The sequence below is a fragment of the Rattus norvegicus genome, chromosome 2 (assembly GCF_036323735.1).
Source record: "Rattus norvegicus strain BN/NHsdMcwi chromosome 2, GRCr8, whole genome shotgun sequence".
NCBI classification, from domain to species: Eukaryota; Metazoa; Chordata; class Mammalia; order Rodentia; family Muridae; genus Rattus; species Rattus norvegicus.
In genome coordinates, this window is record NC_086020.1 from 226375821 (window position 1) to 226398924 (window position 23104).

Below are 23104 nucleotides of genomic sequence, written 5' to 3' on the forward strand. Positions count from 1 at the left end.
TGTGTGAGCCCCTCCATTTCTGCAGGACATTCACACACGACCTACATGACCACTGTGCACATGGGTCAGAGTAACCCACAAGTCTCTGGCCCAGCCAAGACCTAGTCCTTTCCTTGTGACTCCATGCCTGTGTTCTTCAACCAACTTGCTTTCCTGCTGTTTCGCTCTGTCGGTTTCAAGACTTCCGTTCTAGCTGGATGTGCTCCACTACTCTGAAGGTGTTAGACTCATGACAGATTAACGTCTGAAACAAGATTTTAGGCACAGAGAAATTTTCTTTTCCCCCCTCAAAGCAATCTAGATTAAGGGTTAGGGTGACTAGAATATTTAGTGCCTCGGGTTTCTTGTGTGTTTTCCAACAGATTTCCTTCCACCTGCAGATTCGCGGCCATTCAATCTGGCCGGCTAAGTAACACGCACAAACAAAAGACAAGCCTTTGTTAGGCATTAACAGTTCCACGTTGTGCCCACTAGATGGCAGCATGGACACATCTAACGCGCATGGCCGGTGCACTGCCCCTTAAAAGTTTGCTCAGCCGGAATTAGCAAACCACAGAGAACGGACCTGAACTCCACCTCCCAGCATGCATTAATCAGCATGTGACTTCTCCTGCACAAAGATCCGAAGTCTGTCTTCTGAAGGAATCTGGAGGACTGTGTGGACTCGCTCTTCTAAAGTAAGATTTTTCTAATAGTTTTCGACAAAACTTTTGGGGGATTAAGCGGTGTAGCTTTTGTTTCCATATTGTCCCGCATCGCCAATCAGAAGATGAATCTTCAGTTAGAATGGGAGTTGGAAATTCTCTTGTTTGAAAATAGCCAAAGAAAGACAACTTTTCCAGTAGCTGTCCTAAGTTGACTGCCTCGTGAAAATATTTGGAATTCCTGAAAATACTCCAAGCCTTTCCTAATAAGAAGACATTTACGGTTTTAGTACAATCTGCAGAGTAGGAAAGTCACCATTGCTAAGAGTGGGCTCACTTTATAATTTCTGGACATATTCCCACTCTTCTCTCACCCTACGACCCCCCCCCCCCGAAAAAAAAAAAAAAAAAGCATGGAGCCACAAGGAAAGGACTAGGTCTTGACTGGGCCAGTTCTCCATATTGCCTTGAGAATGCTTAGAGAGCAGCTGTAGAAAACGTTTTGAAGTAAATAAAAAGTAAGTTTTGTGTCTGGTTGCTTCCGGGCAGCCTCTGGAGCATGGAGGTGCTTAAGGGAGTGTATAGCAAGTGTCTTCTCTGGTTCTCAATCTGTGGGTCCCCGCCCCATCACAGGGGTTCTAATTGGATATCCTGTATACCCGGTATTTGCATTCTGATTCATAATAGCAGCAAAATGACAGTTATGAAGTAACAACAAAAATAATGTGATGGTTGGGGGTCACCACAACATGAAGAACTGCATTAAAGGGTCGCTGCCTTAGGAAGGCTGAGAACCAGGGCTTGGGAGGGTGAATGCCCACCATCCCTAGGGCAGGCACTGGATAGTGAGTTCCTTATGCTGTGCTCGGGACGACTGCATCCCTTTCTACAAGCACAAGTTGACTTTCTCCAACCACCACACCCTAAGTGAAATTCCCTCTTGCCTGCCTTTAAAAAGCAAAGCGCACTGCATCAGAATTGGGCAGGCACCATAAAAACAGGTTCTGTCACCCAACGCGTGCGCAAGGACTGGGAGCGCAGCACGTGGGCTGTTGGTTGGCTTCAGAAGTCCCTCTCACAGCGTGACGACTGCGTCGGGCTGGATCTGAGAGGAAGGCTCCAATAGAAACCTAACAGCATGGCCTTTATTAGAGGAGATACAGTTGAGAGGAAATGACAAGGAACCAGGTGAGGATGCCAGAGGCTTCAGAGCCTGAATGGAGGAAGAAGGCGCCCTGAGCGCTTCCTTCAGCAGGGCAGGGCAGGGGACCCTAAGGAGGCTGTGGAGAAGGAGGTCTGATCATCCATCCATCACGGTCTGCACTAACGTGGGAACAAAGAGCAAAGGTGCCCCCAGGGTCAATGGGAGACCTCCTCTTGATCCTGTGGCTGGAAGGCATTGTATTGATAGGTCGGTCGCTCTGAAAAGCTGCTCAAAACACAGTCTCTGACTTAGCCTCACCCTCACAGGCGAACAGGCTGTCTGTCATCTGTGAAGCACCGCCCACCCCACCCCCTTTCCCATTCCTGCCGTTTTGCCAGCGACCTCTACACAACTGTACCCATTTCCTGCGCCCGATGCCCTCACTACCGCTGCCTAGCTACGTTCTGGCAGAAATAGGTCCTAAAACACAAGTCTGGAAATATCCCATGCTTTCTCCAACTCTTTCAGTGCCAGCCGTGGACAAGAGCAACGGGCACTTCAGCCGTGGAGTTAAGACCAAATATGGAGGGTGCATTGGGGATGCAGGGGCAGGGGGCACAACTACGGGAGGAACAGAAGCAAAAGCAAAAACACCTAATAACTTACCAAGCCAAAGAGAACGGGTAAAGTCAAAGGAGAGGACAAAGGGGCGCTGGAGAGGTGGCTCACCAGTTAAGAGCGCTACCAAAGGACCAGGGTTCAATTCCCATCATCCAAGTGCAGCTCACAATGTCAGTAACTCCAGTGGCAGGAGCTCTGACGCCCTCACATGCAGGCAGAACACAAAGTACTGACTGTCACCCACGGTACCCCATCCAGCCGAGGTGGCACCCCAGGTGCTTTGTTAAGGGTGGATGAGCAGAAGGAATGTCAGGACTCATTTTCCCTCCTGCCCCTCCCTGTGTGGAGGACCGGCCATCTTGCCCAGTCAATGTAATGGGGGGAAGGGCCTCCTACTAAACAGAAAAGTGAGGCCTCTGACAACTTTTGCCTTTTGCTGTGCTCCCCCTCCCTTCATAAGTGTTAGTTATAAACACCCCTCTGCCTTGTAAGTTGTTCTTGAGGTCCCTGAAAAGGACGGAACAGTCTTCACGTGACACCCCCGACACCCCGTTCCTTGTTGCCTACTCCTCTGTCCCTGAGGTGTGCATCCAAGCCTTGACTAAGTGGCTCACACCGAATGCCCGTGGTGTTTGGGGTTCTCCACCCTCCCTTTCAGCATGTAGTGACCACTTGTTGTCCTGGTTAGTTTTATGTCAACTTGAAATAAGCTAGTCATCTGCACCAAGGGAACGTCAGTTGAGAAAACGCTTTCATAAGATCCGGCTATAAGGCGTTTTCTTAATTGATGATCGGTGTGGGAGGGCCTTGCCCAGTGTGGCTGGTGGCCCTGGGTTTTGTAAGAAGGCAGACAGAACAAGCCATGGAGAGCAAGCCAGTAAGCAGCACTCCTCCATGGTCTCTGCATCAGCTCCTGTCTCCAAGTTCCCGACCTGACTTCCTTCAATGATTAAGAGCAACACGAAAAAATGTAAGCTAAATAAATCCTTTCCTCCTCAACTTACTTTTTGGTCATGGCATTTCATCACAGCAGCGGAAACCCTAAGATACACGAGTTCAAATATTTCTGAGGCATGCTGAAACTTTATAAAAACAACCAGCACTCCAGGGGGGTGGACTGTCCTCAGAGCAAGAGTCAGGAAGCTTGACTTACTTGCCTCTGCCACCGACTGGCTGGTTCCGTGATCTCAGACTGGTCCACTGTGCTTGTTGATCCTATCAGGCAAGAATAAGGCCACTACCATAATTTTGAGCCAAAGCTGAAGTAAGCTTGTTATTGGGTTGCACCCGAGAGCTGGCTAGCATGGGGTTAAAGAGAACAGCCCTGAGTCTGTTTCTTAGGACCCTTTTAAGGAGTAAGATCACCTAGTTGCAAAGCAGGTTTACAGAGGACATTGGAGCCTAAGGAAGTGCAAACAGCAGCAGCAGCAGTGACAACCTCAAAACCAGCAGGCATCACCATGAGGTCACCACTCACCTACGGAGGGTGGGCTCAGGGAGGGGTGAGGAGGGTCTGTACTCCCCAGAACAAGTCAAGGTCATGGGATCGAGTAGGTCAACTGCCAAGAAGAAACTTATTTTTAACAATTTGGCATAATGGCTCCTGCCTTCAAAATAGAGTCAATCAAGTTCTTCCCGTTCTTCAAAATCAAGGTATGGGTATGGTTTCATTTTTCCAACCCCTCTGGTCAGTGAATCTTCAGTCCCACTAGGAAATCTTTTCAAGGGAGAAGGAAAAAAATCACAAGGTTGCTATTGTAACTCGGCAACTGTTTACAGAGAGGGAACAGGCGACTTGAAACAGTGGAAGCTTCTATTCTCCGGGCCCACCCTCCTCGAGGTAGTTAGTTACAGGACATAAACGGAAGAGCAGGAAGGAGAGGTAGAAGTGTTTTTGTTTTACCTTTGCTAACCGAAACCAAATAGTGGTGAGGAGTGTAAAAGAATTTGGTGATGGATGGAAAAGCGTGTCCCTGGCCAGCGGTCATAGTCTGCGGGGGGCACAGGGTAATGGTGTAGACAGTGAGAGGAACCGAGAGAAGCCAGTGACTTTCATTCTGGAGTATTGACTACTGAAACTTCAGGAAACTGCTGGAACTCTACAAAATGCCGAGGCTGTGGTTAACGGTTTTCAGAAAAGAAAATTAAAAACAGTTCCAAAGAGCAAGGGCAGACAGAAACAGGAAATGAAGCCGTAAAACGTGGGCCAGGCAGTGAGGGAGAGGGCAGCCTCCTCTCCTGGTCTCAGCATTAGAGGATGGGATGGAATCGAAAGCTGGATTCCATCTCGGTGTCCCTCACCAGTCATCACCTCTGGGGCTGTGCTGACTGTGCCCTTTTGACCTATGCACTGAGGTGTCTAGAAGGAGCGCCCCTGAGTAACCGAGTGGTGGGGCAGTTTGCAGAGGTCCTTTCTCCATGCTCTTAAAAGAACAACTTGATGCATTCTTTCCAGATCTACCACCTGCAAATTGATTTCCTACAACTTGAGCCATTAAAGGTGCATGTTTTTGGATTGCACTGCAGGATCCACCATGGGCCGCCTGGAAGGGAAAGTCATCGTCCTGACAGCTGCCGCTCAAGGGATCGGCCGGGCTTCTGCTTTAGTGAGTTCTTTCCTCCTCTTGTTCACTGTCCAAGTACTGAGATGTGCTGTCTGGGGCCAGGGTTGTTTAGTTCTCTCTACTGTTCTCTGTTTCTTTCCCCTTTTCTTCCTTTTTTCCTTCCCTTCTGCTTCTGCTTCTTCTCCTCCTCTTCCTCTCCTCCTCCTTCTCCTGTTGCTGCTGCTTCAGCTTCTTTTCTCCTACTCCTCCTCTTCTATTTCTTCCTGCAGCTTGAAATTGAACCCAGGATCTCAAACATGCTAAGCATACACTCCTGCCACTGAGCTGTATTCCAGCCTTGCATTTAAGTCTTTACCTTTTAAACTTGTGATGTCTTTTTCAATGTATTCGCAAGTGTTTGTATGTGTCTGTATGTGTTTATGTGTGTATGCACGTGTATGTATTTGCATCTGTGAGTGTGTGTATATGTTTGTGTGTGTATGTGTGTATGCATGTATGTGCATATATATTAGTGTGTGTGCATGTATATTAGTGTGCGTGTGTGACTATATGTATGTGAATGTGTATGTATGTCCATTTTTCTCTTAAGTCTTCCCTTGCAATAGCACATGGAGGCCCTAGAGAGGGCTCAGCGGGTAGAGGCACTGTCATCCAGGCCCTGAGACCTACTCTTGACCCCTGGGAGGGGAAGGAGAAAATGTTACCACAATGTTGTCCTCTTACCTCCAAATTCATGACATGGCCTATACCCACACAGGAACAAACACACACACAGTAACTAAATAAATAAACAAGCAAACAAATAAATAAATGTAAACGAAGAAGTAAAGCATGGATATGACCTCAGCACAGAGTAACACGATTGTAGAAACGAAGCTAGAGGCACTAGGGAATTGTTTGTTTGTTTGTTTGTTTGTTTGTTTGTTGAAACAGGGTTTCACTGTGTACTCCTGGCTGTCTCCGTGTACAGACCAAGTTGGCCTCACACTCACAGATATCCGAGTGCCTCTGCCTCTCAAGGTCTGGGATTAAAGGCCTGCGCCACCCACCCAGCTCTCAGATACAGCCTTTGGTTTGGGGGTTGTCCTTTACTATCTATTTTTATTATTTCATGTACATGAATGCTTTACCTATATGTAATACGTATTCCAAGCACATGGTCTCAGACCTCCTGGAGCTGAAGAGAACACAATTTTGAGCTGCCCTATGGGTGCTAGGACCAAACCCAATCTCTGAAAGAGCAGCCAGTGCTTCTAACCACTGAGCATCTCTCCAGCCTCCAGTTAGAGGTTTTGTTTTAGTTTTTGGACAGGGTTTCTCTGTCCCTGTCCTGGAACTCTGTGAACCATGCTGGCCTGGAACTCACAGAGAGCTGCCTGCCTCTGCCCCACAAGTGCTGGGGTTAAAGGCATGGACCACTACCACCCAGCAAGGTTGGTTTTTGTTGTTTTTGTTTTTGTTTTTGATATTGTACTGTTCGATAATACAAGGTTAAAGCGAAATGGAAAATATAATCCCTGTTGCTCCAACGACTGACAAAAATAACCACAGTGCGGTAAGGGGGAATTGAGATATGGAAATTTCACTATTTTATAGGAAAACACAGCAAAAACACCATGAAAGGGAAGAAAATTGCTTTCCACTTTTGAGAGCAATTTATCCAAGCAAGCAAAGGACTGACTTGCATTTTGTTTCTGGCAGGCTTTCGCAAGAGAAGGAGCCAAAGTCATAGCCACAGATATCAACGAGGCCAAACTCCAGGAGCTGGAAAATTACCCAGGTGAGCCACCCGACTTCGGCCTCACAGTCATGCAGCATAGGAAACAGGCACTGGGCAAGCATCACAAGGGGACTCCAGCTGGTCCACACACCTCCTCTCCCAGCCGCGCTCCTCCTTATCCTATCAAATCCGGGACCCACAGGAAGCAGTCTGGGTCGTCACGAGTGTAAGGGCGAGTGTGAAGGCACGTGCTTAAGGTTTTCTATTGCACAATGCTCTGAGGGCTTTCGCTCCTAATGACAAAGTTCTGTGAGAATTTGCAGTTGCCAGGTTAACTATTAATGACTCCCTCTCGGCTGCCCAAGACTCCTCTGGAGCAGCCTTGTCCCAAGTAACATGATATGATCCTCTTGTACTCTTGCAAAGATTTTTTTTGTAAGCGCCATTAAAAGCTAAAAGGCAGGGGGAAGTCGGCTGGTCATTTGGTTTTCTGTTGTATTTTAGTTTACTAGGTGGAAAATTGAGATGTTCCATGAAAACGTGAAATCCACTGCATAACACAGAGTTTTTTTATTTTATGGTTTTGGTCTTATGTGTATGAATGGCTGACCTGCAGCAAGTGCACACAGTATCCCTGGCAGGCAGAAGACTGTGACGGAGCCTCTGGAACGGGAGTTATAGATGGCTGTTAACCAGCAGGGCGTGCTAAGAACCAAACCCAGATGTTCTAGAAAAGCTGATTGTGCTCTTAACTGCTGAGCTATCTCTGTAGTCCTAACAGACATCTTATCGAGGGAGTAGAAGAGGACTCTTTAAAATTTGTATATCTTTAAAAGAAATTTTTTAAAGATCTGTTCCATTTTAAATTATGTGTATGTGAGCCTGTGTGTGTGAGACCGCACAGAGGCCAGAGGGGACGTCAGAGCCTTCCGAGAGGGTTGCAGGCATCTGTGAGTCACTTGATGTGACAGCTGGGATGGGAGCTCCAGTCCTCGGACAGGGCGATAAGTGCTTCTGACCACTGAGCCATGTCTCCAGCCTGAGATGTGTGCACTTTAATATATGCTTGACGGACATGAGTCATCTACAGCCTGGGTGGAAATGCTCCTCCTTCTCCTCCTCCTCCTCCTCCTCCTCCTCCTCCTCCTCCTCCTCCTCTTCACACTGCACACCGCTAATCAGCCAAGTCTTCGAGGTTACGTATTTTAGGAGTTCTCTATAATACATCTCTTTTACTTTTTTCGCCAGGTATTCAAACTCGAGTCCTTGATGTCACAAAGAAGAGACAAATTGATCAGTTCGCCTCAGAAATTGAGAAGATTGATGTTCTCTTTAACGTTGCTGGGTAATTGTGAACTTTTTACTTCACTCTGAGAAAGCTTTCTGTGACTTTATTAAAAAGAGTATTGCTAGTATAGAAGAATGACGAACTGACAGAACGTGGCATATTCCTTAGGAAGTTGGGGTGGATGTCACACGCCACTGTACAGTTTAGCCAGGGAGACAGCTACGTCACGTGGCATGAACTTGGCGCCCATAGGCAGTTAACGCTGATGAAAGGAGTGGGCAGCGACGGAAAGTCTGGAAATTAACCAAAGCAGTGGTTTCTGATGTTTCATTTTATAAGTGATCTGCTCATCTGTCTGCAAGGTTATATCTGGAGACATAGCGATTGGCTTTTGGTCCTCAGCTATGTGGAGGATGCAGGAGATGGTTTGTGACTCTTGCTACAGGAAACTGGCCAAATGACTAACCTGCCGCATATGGGAAACACTCCCAACCACATCTTATAATTGACTACGCAATCTCAGTTCAGAGGACCAAGTCAGTAAGGACGCCAGGTTCAAGAAACTTCCCTAAGGAAGAGGGACTTGTAAGGGAGCAAAGATGACTTTAGGATTCTCTTTGTTCTTCCAGTTTGCGTACAGTGCTAGGCGTCACTTTGATACACTGATATTATGTGGAGTTTTGCCTGCTGTTCTAGATGCAAACAGCCGCAATGTTACCTTACTATGCTGATCTGTAGAGAGTCACTGGTCTTCCTTCCAGTTTTGAGTTCCCTGTAGAACTTTGAGCCTGTGCCACCAGAGGGCACTGTTGCCCTGGGAACACAAAGCAAATGGAGCAGCCTTTTTAAAGCACTGATGTTCTCAATGCACTGTGTGCGAGCTCTGCAGCTTTTTGTGGCGAGGTCAAAGGCCAGAGGACAACTTGCAGGAGTCAGTCCTCTTCTACCACGCAGGTTCTGGGGATTGAACTCGAGTCCTTAGGCTTGGCAGCAAGAGCCACGTCTGAAGCCTGTCTGTCATTTTTATTTCATTCTCACCATGCATCTCCGGCTGGCCTGGAACTCAGTCTGTAGACCAACCTAGTCTCATACTTAGTGAGATGTAATACTCCTGAGTATTGGGACTAAAGGCACGGACTTTAATTGCAGGAGAGTGTGTGTGTGTGTGTGGGGGGGGTGTTGTTGTGGCGGTGGTGGCTGCTGCTGCTGCTGCTGCTGCTGCTGTTGTTGTATGTTTGTCCCTATAATCCTAGAGATTATACAAAGGGCATGTGGCACGTGCTTAGCACGTACTTTCCTTCTGATCCTTTAATTGCATTTCCCCCTCTGTTTAATCACTCTCTCAGTTTTGTCCACCACGGAACCATCCTGGATTGCGAGGAAAAAGACTGGGACTTCTCCATGAATCTCAACGTCCGCAGCATGTACCTGATGATCAAGGCATTCCTGCCCAAAGTGAGTGAGAGGACTGGCGGTCTGAGCAGGGTGTCAGCTTTCCCCCTGAGTGCACGGAGAATACACGTGTGTACTTGAGTGTGATCATAGCTAGCAGGTGGACTGGTGAACATTTACAGCAAGGCAGTTTAGAGAGATTAATCCACTTAATGCTCCAGCTCTTATATTCAAGGAACATTTATTAAGCATCTCCAATACCCTGAGCTCCAGGCTACACTGAGGAGACCCTGCAGAGAACGTAACCACGTTCTTTTTTGAAGAGAGTTTCTATTATGACAGGGTGAGGAACTCAATTGACATCTAAATATGTCGTGTAATATAAGTTGGGCTGGGAGTATAATGTGGATACAGTTCCTAGGGTAGCATGGAGGGCCTCTTGGACCACACTGGCAAATTGGGATTCTCGGAGGAAATGAAATGAAGGAAGGGGTGTGTGGGGAGATGGGCCAGGTTCTTGCTGCAGGAGAATCATCTGTGAGGTGAGTGATGTCTCGTCACATCAGCTGACTACACAGAGGGCACACCTGACGGGGGAGGGAAAGGCTCTTGTAACTAGCAAGTGACTAGAGTCAGCTGTGAAGCCCGAAGCTCACCCCGTGGGCCTGAGCACTCACATCAAGGTGTCTGTGCCCTAGGGCTCTTTTTTCCCTCCACTACAAAGAATTATGGGTTTTGGATGTTTTTATGGGTTTTGGATGTTTTTGTTTTTGTTTTGTTTTTATTATATTTGTGTGGGTGTTCTCTCTCTCTCTCTCTCTCTCTCTCTGTGTGTGTGTGTGTGTGTGTGTGTGTGTGTGTGTGTGTGTGTGCACTTACTTCCAGAGGCCAGAAAAGGGCATCAGATCTCCTGGGACTCGAGTTACAGACTGGAAGAGCGACCAGTGCTCTTAACCCTGAGCCATCTCTCAGCCCCTTTCTTTTGTTTGAGACAGAGTCTCACTATGTAGCCCCTGGCTGGCCTGGAACTTGATACAGACCAGGCTGACTTCAAACTCCCAGAGATCTCCGTGCCTGTCTCCGCAGAGCAGGGACTAAAGGTGTGCGCCACCATGCCCAACCTACATTTTACTGTCTAAACAGAGCAGCGCATGCCTTTTAGAGTGCAGGACTCTTCTGGGTGCTCCAGAAGGTGCAAATGTCTGAGCATGTATCCTCAAGCCTGGCCTGGAGGTGAGTGTTTAAAGTGGTTGTGGCAAAGAGTAAACGAACAGACTGGACCAGCTCCGCTGCCCTGGAGACACACTTTCTGTGTTTGTTTCTGTTTTTATCAAGACGGATCTCACTGTGTAGCTCTGGCTGTCCCAGAACTCACTATGTAGACCAAGCTGACTTTGAACTCACAGAGATTCCTCTACCTTTGCCTCCCAAGTGCTGGAATTACCAGCATGCACCACTACACCCGGCTTGAAGGTATGCTTTTTTTTTTTTTTTTTTTTTTGGTTCTTTTTCTCCGGAGCTGGGGACCAAACCCAGGGCCTTGCGCTTCCTAGGCAAGCGCTCTACCACTGAGCTAAATCCCCAACCCGAAGGTATGCTTTTTAAGTACTTGATTAGTGCTTAAAAGGAATCTTTGGTCAGCCCACATAATATTGGACTAGCTATCCCTTTAAAAGTGTGTTTCCAGGCCAGAGGATGACTCAGAGGTGAAGAGCGCTGCTGCTCTTCCAGAGGGCCTGGGTTCAGCTCCAGGCATAGCGGCCTAAAATGACTGCAGCCCACAGCATTCGACACCCTTTTCTAGCCTCTGGAGCCATCCACACATGCAGCTTACACTCGAAGAAACACATAAATAAAAATGTTACATTTTGTCCTTTAATACTTTATAGGTGGGGGTTGGGGATTTAGCTCAGTGGTAGAGCGCTTGCCTAGCAAGCACAAGGCCCTGGGTTCGGTTCCCAGCTCCGGAAAAAAAAAAATTTATAGATGTTGTTTGGCACCTTAATGTATCTGTTTGAAGACCAATACTTTGTGTAGGGTTTGCAGGAGGAACTGAAAGGGTCACAGAGGACAAGATGGTGGCACACAGCAACACATTGTAAGCGCAGGTCTGAAGCAGAGGCCCGGGGAGTGGCTCTGAGGTACCATGCACGTGGAACTCAGGCTCTCAAGGGAATATTCTTTAAACACCCGCGCCCAATCATAAGGTTGTGATTCTAGCAATGATAAAATGCACTTCTGCTTTTAGGGATGTAGAACCACAAGGCCTCCGCACCTGTTGTTTAAAGTGGCTTTTCCACAGGAGCAGGGCACACGCCTGTAATCTCAGCCCTTGGAGCTTTGAGCAAAGCGCAGTCTTGGTGGGAAAGACGCATCTTATATCTTGCTTTCTAGTCTCGGACACTGGCATTCGAGTCCCTGAGGACTCTGAGCCCCAGGTCACATGTCCTAGGAGACGGCACTTGTAGGATCTCATTGTGTGTGTCTTCCATCAGAGAATGAGGAAGACACATTTTGAGTCACTTCAGTCCTAGCCGTCCGGGGGTTTCTGTATCATTAACTATGACGCACAATTACCAGGTTAAACCTTTCCAGGATGGAAAACCAGCGCAGATCTGAAAGGTCATTTGGTCAAAAACATAGGAACCGACAGAAGAATTGGTTTTCGGATAAATGCACAGGAAACCATCCCTAGATTGCAAGGCCAGTCAAGAGGCGGAGACCAAGTCTGAAAATAGCATACGGAGAGTCATTGCAGAATGCGGGTCAGGTAGAAGAGAAGATCCATTTTAGCAAAACATCGGAGCTGTCTTTGTTCCTTGGATGTTCTTCTTATTCACTTTTCCCCCTTGCTGTGTCTTATCAGGGTTGAACCCAGAGGGATTCAGACAACCCTGGCTAAGTGAATCGAACTTCTCTTTCCAGAGGGTGGCCAAACATTGACCCTAGTGACTTAGAATGCCCAGGAATGCCAAGGAGCTGAGCTGAGCTCTGGCAATGGGGACAGAAAGGGTGTGTCTGAGGTACACTAGAGTGATATTCTGAGGTTCCTGGAGGTCAGTTGTTGTAGACCCCTGACTTCACGGGCATCCTGCGCAGGGAGCCAGGAGGACCGGCACACCATGACAGCACCATGACCCTGGCAGACAGGCTGGAAACAGCAGTGGAAGCAGTGGGCAGGACCGGGTGGGCTGTGTGAGTGTTAGGCTTATGACTTGCGTCTCTGAGGTGACTGAGTCCTGCGCTTTGCCTGGAAACTACTGAATTTCAGAGGGACATCGCCAGTCTACCCTAACGGACCTGTGCATGTTATCTAAGTGTTAAAAGTTGGTTATGTCAGATAAGAAAAATGATAAACCAGACTATTGGCCCTGTTTTTCTGAGGCAGAGTCTTACCGCATATCACTGGCTGGCTTATAACTCACCATGTATATCAGGCTGGGCTTCAGCTCACAAAGTTCTGCCTCCCTCTGCTTCCTGAGTGCTAGGATTAAAGGGGGCAGGGCAGGAGGAATTATGTCTGGTTTTAGATCCCCTTCATTGTGTACAAAGGCACTTTGCAGCCAGGCGTAGCAGTGCACGCCTTTAGTGTGCATGCTGTCAGTTCAGCACTCAGGGGATGCAGAACCTGGTGGATCTCTATGAGCTCAAGGACAGCCTGGTTCACAAATCGAGTTCAGGACAGCCAGGGCTACACAAAAAAACCCTGTCACAAAACAAGAAACAAAACAAAACCAGAGGCACATTTAAGTAACTATTGCTTCCCCTCTACTATGTCCCTTGGCATGGTTGGTCACCCCAGCCTCACCTGTGTGCTTCGCCCATGCAGCCCATCCAGCCCATCCCTTGCAGTTTGCCCTGAATTCTCTGATCTCGGGTATAATAAGCCCTAAGTATTAATATGGAGTGTAAGAAAAATGCCACCAGAAAGCGGATCATCTCGGCCACCCTAGCTCTGAGGCCTCCCTTCACAAAACCTCTTTCCTACATTGCTTCTAAACACTGGTAAAGAAACTCATCCAGCAGGACAGTTTTTCCCCTAAGTCCCTTACACCACCTGTCAAGATCAGTTTCTGGAAAGAACCATCTTTATTTGATTCTCAGGATGTCACAGCCATGCCAGACATCCTGTTCTCTGGCTGGTGTCCTGTCCCCAGCCGCTCTCTGGACTCTGCCACTCCCCAATGACTTGGCTTTCTCTTCTGTGCCCTCCACCTGGCAAGTGGTTTCCACTGAGAAACTGGTACCCCGGGCTGACGTGCCGGTCATCCCAGCTCTTGTGAGGCAGAAGTGTGAGGATCTTGAAGGCCAGCCTAGGCTGCAGTTTAAGAACCTGTCTCTAAAAAGCAGAGGGGGAAACAAAGAAAGAAAGGGTCTAGGTGGCTAGGAGTCGGTGCAAAGGTGCCAGTGACCGAGTGTATCAACAAGCAGAGTGGTGATGATTGAACCTTGTCTTGGCAGATGCTTGCTCAGAAATCTGGCAACATTATCAACATGTCTTCCGTGGCCTCCAGCATCAAAGGTAGTAATGCCTTCCTCAGAGTGGGGGGTGGGGTGAGTACACCCGGCCCGATGTTACAGCTGTTACCCATCTTGGCCTTTCCTTATATTCCTTCTATATGTGTGGAAGTGAAAATTGAATTAGGAGAAGAAAAGATTTACCAGGGAAGTAATCTGAAGTGATATGTTGAGTGCAAGCTGAGCTGGAAGCTCCTTGGGACCGAAAAAGAAAACAATTTTTTCCCACAGTACAAAAGGGGACAGATTCTGTCTTGTGCTTCCTATAGTCTCAGGTAGCCCCTGGCCTCCAATTCCTACTTGGAGTCAAGGCTGGCTTGAATTCCTCCTGGTCTTCGAACCTCTGCCTCTGAAGTGCCAGGTTATAGGGTGCAGTACCAGGCTCAGCTTCCGGGTCTGTTCTGTAGTACAGCAGAAGTCGGCACAAAGTGCTCCAAACACGAGTGGTCCTTGAGGTTACAACACAGGTAGGGGACCCGGACCCTGAAAGAGAAGTCAAGGAAAAGGGCTCAGACTAAACGGAGAGAACGTCCCAGCCTGGCACTGATGGGCTTGTGAGTTTGATACCTGGGGTGGGGCGAGGGCAGGATGGGAATGGGGAGTTACTGGGAGACGGGGGCTGGGGGTGGCTGATACCGGGATATAGAGTGAGTAAATAAATATATTTAAAAAACTGAAATCTCTGTTGAGACAGCATTCTTTCTCTTATAAAATATGGAACATACCCGAGTGGAATGTGGGTGAGGTGGCCTTTATACCTCTTCACTTAGGAAGTTTCTAAAAAGGAACGAGTGTTTCCTACCTGGTGTAGTGAAACCCGGTGACGGTGACAAGCAGGCGACTGCCGCAAAGCACACGCAGCATCTCAACACAAAGTCTAAGTTAGGTTCTCTACACTGGCAGCACTTTCTCTAGTCAGACGCTGCCTCAATCCCTATTGCAGAAGACCCTAGGTCAGTCGTTCTGCAAAGGGAAAGCGGATTTCAAATGGCTTTTCTTTTAATTAAAAATAAATAAATAAAAAGGAGTGTGATGGTAAGAAGTGGGAAAACGGTGAGTGGGGGACTCCCCTGTGCTCCTTTCTGAAGAAACAATGTCCCTGATTCCCTCCCTCCCAGGGGTGGAGAACAGATGTGTGTACAGTGCAACCAAGGCAGCTGTGATCGGCCTCACCAAGTCCGTGGCTGCAGACTTCATCCAGCAGGGCATCAGATGCAACTGTGTGTGCCCAGGTGAGCCCGGTGTCGGAGGGCTGGAAGCCTGGCCTTCTGTGACCGCTTGTCTCCATCGAGTGTTTTCATCAGCCTGTGTACCACATGTCCAGTTGCTTCCCACCACTGACAGACATCTGAACTAAAGGTTTGGCCTTCTTAAGAGAGCAGTATAGCTTTGGATAGACAGAGGTTCCAAGTCACTGGAAGAAGCCTTCATATGAAGGATTTAAAATCCAGCATGTGCGAGACGGTTTAGACTCAAGTGGCTGAGACACAAAACTGTTCCAGAACCTGTTGTTCTGAAAGCAAGACCATGATGACCTTGTCCGTGGAGAGTTGAAAAGCAGGGCAGTCCCATAGGACAGTAGGGGTCCACCAAAATGCCTTGGTAGTCCTGAATTGCTCTCTAGACCAGGCTGTCCTCGAGCTCACAAAGACCCACCTGCCTCTGCTTCCAGAGTGCTGGGATTAAAGGCATGTGCACCACCATCGCCTGGCTCTACTGAGGTTTTCGATAGTCCACAGCCAGAGTTGGGGGGGGTTGATGTCTACCAGATGGGCATGCAGGAATTGGGGATGTCTTGGTAGGAAAGCTGTGTGTCATTTGGGAAGTCCCATAGATGATTCTATTGGATTCTCAGGCTGGGAACCACAGACTTACCCAGGGGAAACAATTAACCATCCACCATGCCTGCCCTGCAGAGACTGGGATGCTCAGTCCCATCAAAGCCACAAGTAACACTGAGAAAAAGGAAACTCAGGCTGGAGAGATGGCTCAGTGGTTAAGAGTGGTTTCAGAGGTCCTGAGTTCAAATCCCAGTAACCCCATGTTGGCTCACAACCATCTGTAATGGGATCTGATGCCCTCTTCTGGTGTGTCTGAAGACAGTGTATGTAAATATTATAAATAAATCTTTAAAACTCACTGTCCACACTTGACTACACCTGACCTTGGTGGCACTGGCCAGCAGGGGAAAAAATTGGCAAAAGATCTAGAATATGTGGTTGTTTCGTAGGACTTGGAAAATCAAACTCTGGAACAAGGAACTGGCTGTGAGTCATGGAGACCATCCCAGGAGGAGAGAATGGCTTAATGCCAACAGTTGTGAGTCACCATATCCAGCCAGATGTGTAGACATGGCACAGCAGACACCAGGACGTGGATTCGCACTAGCTCGCATTTAATATTTACCACTGCCAGCCACATGTAAAATATGACACCCACTTAACACTTAGAGCTGTAGGATGTTGAGGACTGTTATGGTCAGCCCAAAGTGAACATGGGAAAAGTTTGGACTCTAAGTAGGCTATTGACAAGCAAAACAGGGGAGATTTTGTAAATTGGTTAAATGGAATGTCTCTTCTGGAGTAATGAGGAGATGCAGACTAATGGAGAGAGTGGATCAGCTGAGGAGAAAATGGTGTGTGTGTGTGTGTGTGTGTGTGTGTGTGTGTGTGTGTGTGTGTGTCAGGACATGATGGAGAACCTAAGGAAAAGGTTCTACATGGGGGCAGAGTCTGATTGAAGATTCTCCATCTCTCCAGAAAATGACAAATGGGCCCAGAATCAGGAAACATTTTCCGAACGGAGATCAGATTTATGTATGATGGCCTTCTTAATCGTGTGGTCCACAAAGTCAAGAGGGTGCCTTAAAATTTTTATATGCACAGAGAGAACAAGTGATTCGCCAGAGTACTGCTATCCTGAAAACAAAACACAAACCCAATGTTCCACAGAGAACTTACAGAGTACTTGAGTTAAGGAAAAGTCCAGACAGCTGTATGGGCTTGGGTACTAAATGGGTTTTAACTTTTTAATCCTTCTTATTTTTAAGAAAAATAGTGTTTTTATTAGAACTTTTAACAGTAGTTTAAAAAGCATATTTGAAACCAGTGAAAGCATGCAGATAGGTTAAGTCTATGGCCATGAATTGGAGCCCAGGATCCCCCATGGAGAACTTCACAATAGAGCAGAATGGTTGCAGTCATAAGGGGGGAAAAAATAGCATGACTGTGTGTCACTGAGAGAGTGGGTTAATTCACCCAGAGTCCCAGCCTGCTGTCACAGAGAACCACTCTGTGTGTGTGTGTGTGTGTGTGTGTGTGTGTGTGTGTGTGTGTGTGTATGTTTAAAAGCATTTTGATGTAATTTCAAAAGTTCTTACCCTTAGTGGTCAGGCAGGTAGAGCTCAGAGTGTCATTTAAGACAAAGGACAAAGATTTCGCTGCTTGCTTACCATGTGGGAAAGGAATATAAGGTTTAATTCCCCTGTCAATTGAAGCAATCACATCAAATGTCTCCTTTGGTTTAGGAACGGTTGACACCCCATCTCTGCAAGAAAGAATACAAGCCAGAGATGATCCCAAAGAGGTATGAGCATCTAACAGTTTGAAAGTGTCCAAACATTTTGTCTAAAATTAAAAAAAAATTAAATGCCCTGTTCCTTATCTAGACAGATTCATAGATCTATGAATCTAGAGAGAAAACAAAGGATTGGGGGAGGGGAAAGTTACTGCTTGCTCAATGGAGATTTTCACTTGCCAGATGAAAAGCAGTAGCCGGGAGCTTGTGGTCAGTGGCACTAAGTGTCTATGGACTTATTACCCCTGAGCTGTGCACTTAGAATGGCCGAGACGGTCAGTTTAATATTACGCGTCTGTGGCCTCCCGCCTCAGCTCCCATGCTGATATTACAATCACGCACTGGCTTTGACCACAGTGGGCATCCTAGTGGCATTCTGGTTTTGTTTATTTTGTTCTTGTTTTGGTTTTCGACTTTTCAATACAAGATTTCTCTGTGTAGCCCTGGCTGTCCTGGAATTCACTCTGTAGATCAGGCTGGCCTCAAACTCAGATCCACTGCCTCTGCCTCCCAAGCACTGGAACTGAAACTGTGTGACCGCATGTCCAGCCCCAGAGGCTTTCTTACCTGTCAAAGTATCCATGGATGTCAGTGTATCATGATTAGTTTGGGTAACATGGTTGGAAATCTCAAAGCAACTTCAGCTGATGGCCCTCGTTCCTCTGTAGGTCCCTCCGACTCCAGGTCCCCTGACAATGGTACAAGGGCACACATGTGCCAGCCCACATCTCTTATATGGAACTGTCTCTGGTCATAGGCACTGAAAGCTTTCCTAAACAGACAGAAGACCGGAAGGTTTGCATCTGCAGAAGAGGTCGCCCTGCTCTGCGTATACTTGGCCTCAGATGAGGTGAGAGCCTCCCTTCCATTTGTACTTCTGTCACCCTGGGCTAACACACATCTGCTTCTCTTCTCAGTCTAGTGACTCTACAGTGTATAAGGCCAAAGTGCTCCGCCTCCGTGATAGGATAAGCTCTGGTTTCCTTTACTCAGAAGCCACTGTTGTGACAGCGGCTCATCCTCAGTCAGCTTTTCCTGACTCAGCATCACGGCACCCGTGAAAAATCCAGGAAAACGTTAAAGCGCACCACCTTCTGAGACATGTGCTTTTTAAAATGACAGTCGTGGACATACTGGTTAAATATAAAAACCTCCTGGGCTAGCAAGATAACTCATGGGTAAACACCCTTTGCTGCCAATCGTGGTGACATAAAATCCCTGACACCCACACGGTGAATGGAGAGAACTGATTCCCGACAAGTTATCTTCCGACAGTCACTAGAGTGCCATGCACGCATGCGCACATACACGCACATAATAACAAAATGTAATTTTAAAGTCTCTCAATTATGAGAGTGGAAGGAGAGACATGAGCAGGTTACCAGGTTAATTGTGTTTGGGGGTAGAGTTGGTAGGACTAGTGACCTGTTTGGAGAGGTCCGTGGTTTTTCCTTATCTTGTTTGTCATCGTGGAGAAATGCCTAATTTGGTCTCTTTGACTTTATTTCTATTTAATAACCCATTTCTTCCCCAGTGGCTAGTGTGAATGCAACGACTGATAAAGCCCAAACGCTTACAAGGTGCAGAGCATAAAAGCGCTTTTGTTTTGAACCCACAACAGGCAGGAGCCACGACCGCACCTGTCTTTACCTTGGTGAACCAGTGAGGTTCGCTGGGATTCTGAACCAGAGCAGGACGGCTCAAACGCAGAGCATCATGGGAAAAGCCCTCCTTGGGGTGGGTGATCTCCTTCAGCATGTCCACCTCCATAAAGCTGGGGCAGAGGAGCCTTTGAGAATCTCCTGCTTTAGCTTCCCCAAATGTGTGAAGTCTGTTTACCTCTGGGGTCCCGAGAGTCTCCGTCCCTTCCAATAGGCTCCGTTTGGGTGGGGGTTACTCGCATTCTAGCTCCTCTTCCCAGTAACTTGGCGGCGCAACCCGTGTAGTTGATGACTCTGACCGACACAAAGGTTGAAAAGGTTTAGATACGGCCCCACGGGACTGTTAGCCACAGTTTGTAGGAGCTACGGAATTGCTAGGTAAATATCACTGAAGCAAACGTACCAGTCTTCACGTATTTAATTGAAAAATGTCCTCATACTTTGACGTCTTTGCCTCTGCCTCTGCATGACTGCAGCTTTTAGATCAGTGTCAAACTAAGGATACAAACGCGAGAGCTTAGTCTCCATTTTAAGTGAATAGCTTGTTTTAATTTTTGCATTCTTCGACAGGGTCATACACCCCTATGATGGATTTTGAGCCTATTTGTCCCCCATGAGTCTCTCTGTCTCCATCACTCCTTTCTTCCCAACAGGTCTCCCTCCTCCTCTCATTCCACAGCTTTTTAAAAAAGTGACTAAGTGTACCTAGGGCTGCCTTCTCCAGCAGGAGTATGGATGACCGTGGTGGCTACCTCACTGAAGAAGACTCCTTTCCCCCAGCCGCCATTAACGAACGACCATTATATCTTTTGCTAGCAATGAGGCTCTATGAGCCCCTCCCTCATCCAGGACGGAGTGTTAATGATCTCAAGTCTCTCTCAGGTAGCCACAGCCACCATGAATTCGTGAGTTCAAGGACCGTGTCAGGTCCAGAAAGCAAACTAAGATATTTTTAAACTTCTACCACAACTTCAGGATTAGTTCTCTGCAAAACAGAAATGTTTACAAACATGAGCCAATAATTTATTTTAAAGCCTTTAGTGTTGTACAGAATTGGGCATCTGAATCTAGTGTGGACTATAATAACATAATATAATATAGTGTGACATGTTGACGGAGTGCAAGAATGGTTGCCTATGGGCTGGAGAGGAGGCTCAGTGGTTAGAGCACTGGCTGCTCTTCCAGAGGTCCTGAGTTCAAATCCCAGCAACCACATGGTGGCTCACAATCATCTGTAATGAGATCTTACGCCCTCTTCTGGTGTCTGAAGACAGCTACAGTGTACTTATCTATAATAAATAAATATTTAAAAAACTGATTGCCTATATAAATGTTTAAAACACAGTTCGTGTGCCTCCCTGAGTCAATCAATTAATAGGCACTGCCTGCTCTCCCCATCGTTAGCATGGCTAGTTAGTGGCTAGCTAGTGGCTGACTCGGGTTTTAAACATGCATTAGTGGTCTGAAAGTTAGCTAGCTTTGAATGGCCGTGACTTTCAAAATGAAAACGAGTTGTTTTAGCATGTATTTATATCATCTCTCCTCAATTTTATGACACCCCTAACAGACCATAAGTAGCATGTGACATGCTCATAAGCCATCAAAAGGCCACTTGCCCCAGATCACGGGAAGCTCGGCTATTCCAAACCATCCCACCTTTTTGTTTGTCTGTTTGTTTGTTTGTTTTTCCTACATTCAATTAAGGTTTCTTGTTAGAATGGGGATCAAAAGTTTTATTATCTCACATAAGAAATGTTCAAAATGCACCCTGGTCCACCTGTTGTCTCTCCTGTGCTTGACATTATAGTCAGCCTATGTGACTGGCACCCCTGTCGTCATCGATGGCGGTTGGAGTCTGTGAGTGCATGGATCCCTGCTGGAAGACAGGCCCTCCCTAGCCACAGAGAAAAGCAAACTGGCCGGGTGAGCATCTCTCCTGGGTGACACTCATGAAAACAAGCCCTGTAAGGGTCGTTCCCAAGAGCGACTCGTTAATAGTCTCTCGTCTCTTCTGAAACCATGGTAAATAAATCAAATAAAATGTATTGATTTTTTGGCAAAAGAGTAGTTTTTTTTTTAAATAAGCAAAGATTTGTGAGATCTTACTGCATAGCAGATAACTATTACAAAAGACTATGGCTTGGGGCGGGGGAGGCTTTTGCTTCACTGTGCAAAGGCGAAAAGGCAGGGTCAAGGTGCTGGGAGATACCACATCTAGGGAGGGTCCCTTGCCAGTGTGCAGAGGGTCACAGTGCTGTGGCCTCACTTGAGAGAAGCAGAGAAGAAAGAGCACAGGCCTTTTTGTCTCTTTGTAAGGCATTCGTCCCAAACAAGAGAGAAATTTCTGTTACCTAATTACTTCCCGGAAGGCCTACCTCAGACCAGTATCGCAGTGGGGATTCACCTTGTAACACAGGAAATTTGGAAGGCCACCTTAGTTTATGGCAACAAATAAAATTAAAGTACGAAAACAAAAGAAGTTGGTAAAGAAAAGAATTCCTTTCCAGTTTCACTTCAGCTTTCAAAACTGAATGTTTTTGTAAAGTTCTGCATTGTCCCCTATGCTGATACTAACGAGATCTTTACACAAGCATAAATACACACCACAGATAAAGATGAGCTGTCTTTGATGTCACAACAGGAGAATTTAGCCTTGTAACTACATTTCGTCTTGTTACGTAAAGAAAAATGGCCAAGTGTTTACCACGTATCAAGTGCTACTTTCTTTGTCTAGACATTGCTTAAGTCAGCAATTATATCGAAGATGGAATTAAGGATGTATAATTAACGTGCAATACGGTCAATTTGAGAGGATTTCTGTAGATTAAATTCAGAGACGTTGTTCACTGGTTTCCAGGATAACAAGTTAAGAGCACATGAATTTGAAAATGGGCTCTGCGGCTGGAGAAATGTCTCAGTGGTTAGGAGCACTGACTGCTCTTCCAGAGGTCCTGAGTTCAAATCCCAGCAACCACATGGTGGCTCACAATCATCTGTAATGGGGTCTGATGCCCTCTTCTGGTGTGTCTGAAGACGGCTACAGTGTACCCACATACATGAAATAAATACATAAGTCTTTAAAAAAAGAAAAAGAAGAAAATAGGCTCTGCATAAATATAAGCAAGTCAGTAACAGGAGACAAGTGAAAAGTTTTTCTTTTATTGGATATTTTTTATTTACATTTTAAATGTTATCCCCTTTCCCGGTTTCTCCTCCAGAAACCTGATATCCCATCCCCCCTACCCGACCCCCGCTTCTATGAGGGTACTTCCTCACCCACCCACCTACTCCCTCCCACCTCCCCACACTGACATTCCCTACACTGGGGCATCAACCCTTCACAGGACCAAGAGCCTCTCCTCCCATTGATGCCCTACAAGGCCCATCCTCTGCTACATATGCAGCTGGAGCCATAGGTCCCTCCATGTGTTCTCTTGGGATGGTGGTTTAGTCCCTGGGAGCTCTTGGGTGTCTGGATGGTTGATATTGCTGTTCTTATGAGGTTGCAAACACCTTCAGCTCCTTCAGTCCTTTCTCTAACACCTCCATTGGTGTCCCAGTGCTCAGTTCAATGGGCATCCATCTGCCTCTGTATTTGTCAGGCTCTGGCAGAGCCTCTCAGGAGACAGCTCTATCAGGCTCTGAGACAAGTGAAATTTAAACAAATTATTCTAGAAGAAGCTCATGTGAATTTATAAATGATAACCCTGTAGCATTCTTTTTTACACGTGGTTTCTTTCAGCTTTAAGGTTGTGTGTGTAAGCTGTTTTGTCGTGACCTCAAAAGGCCATATTGAAACCAGCTCCTTACTTTGCCTTTTCTCAGAGAGACTTTCTCAGGCACATTAGCCAGGATAATTGTAGGGTTCACAGTGAAAGGCTAACTCCATTTTGAAAAGGGTGCAGTTGATGAATATGAGTCGAAATTCACAACAAAGGGTGCTTGGGATGGCTTTGCCAAAGACTCCAATGATAAG

At 46.9% G+C, this 23104-nt stretch overlaps 1 protein-coding gene across 3 annotated transcripts; it reads left to right on the forward strand.

Moving 5' to 3' along the window:
- The first annotated feature begins 525 nt into the window (after positions 1-525).
- Positions 526-21190, forward strand: Bdh2 (3-hydroxybutyrate dehydrogenase 2). Of its 3 annotated transcripts, none has more exons than XR_010063596.1 (10): positions 526-677; positions 4865-5015; positions 6675-6753; positions 7942-8038; positions 9328-9436; positions 13835-13895; positions 15010-15123; positions 17418-17476; positions 18136-18317; positions 20936-20992. XR_010063596.1 is itself a non-coding variant. In XM_006233322.5 (10 exons), exons 2-10 carry the CDS (start codon positions 4944-4946, stop codon positions 20987-20989), a joined length of 738 nt encoding a protein of 245 aa, XP_006233384.1. In that variant the 5' UTR covers positions 532-677; positions 4936-4943; the 3' UTR covers positions 20990-21190. The 3 variants fall into 3 exon arrangements, 2 of the variants coding, with proteins under 2 accessions (XP_006233384.1, NP_001099943.1); XM_006233322.5 differs by having other exon boundaries at positions 532-677; positions 4936-5015; positions 18225-18317; positions 20936-21190; NM_001106473.1 differs by having other exon boundaries at positions 536-677; positions 18225-18317; positions 20936-21186.
- The last annotated feature ends 1914 nt before the right edge of the window (positions 21191-23104 follow it).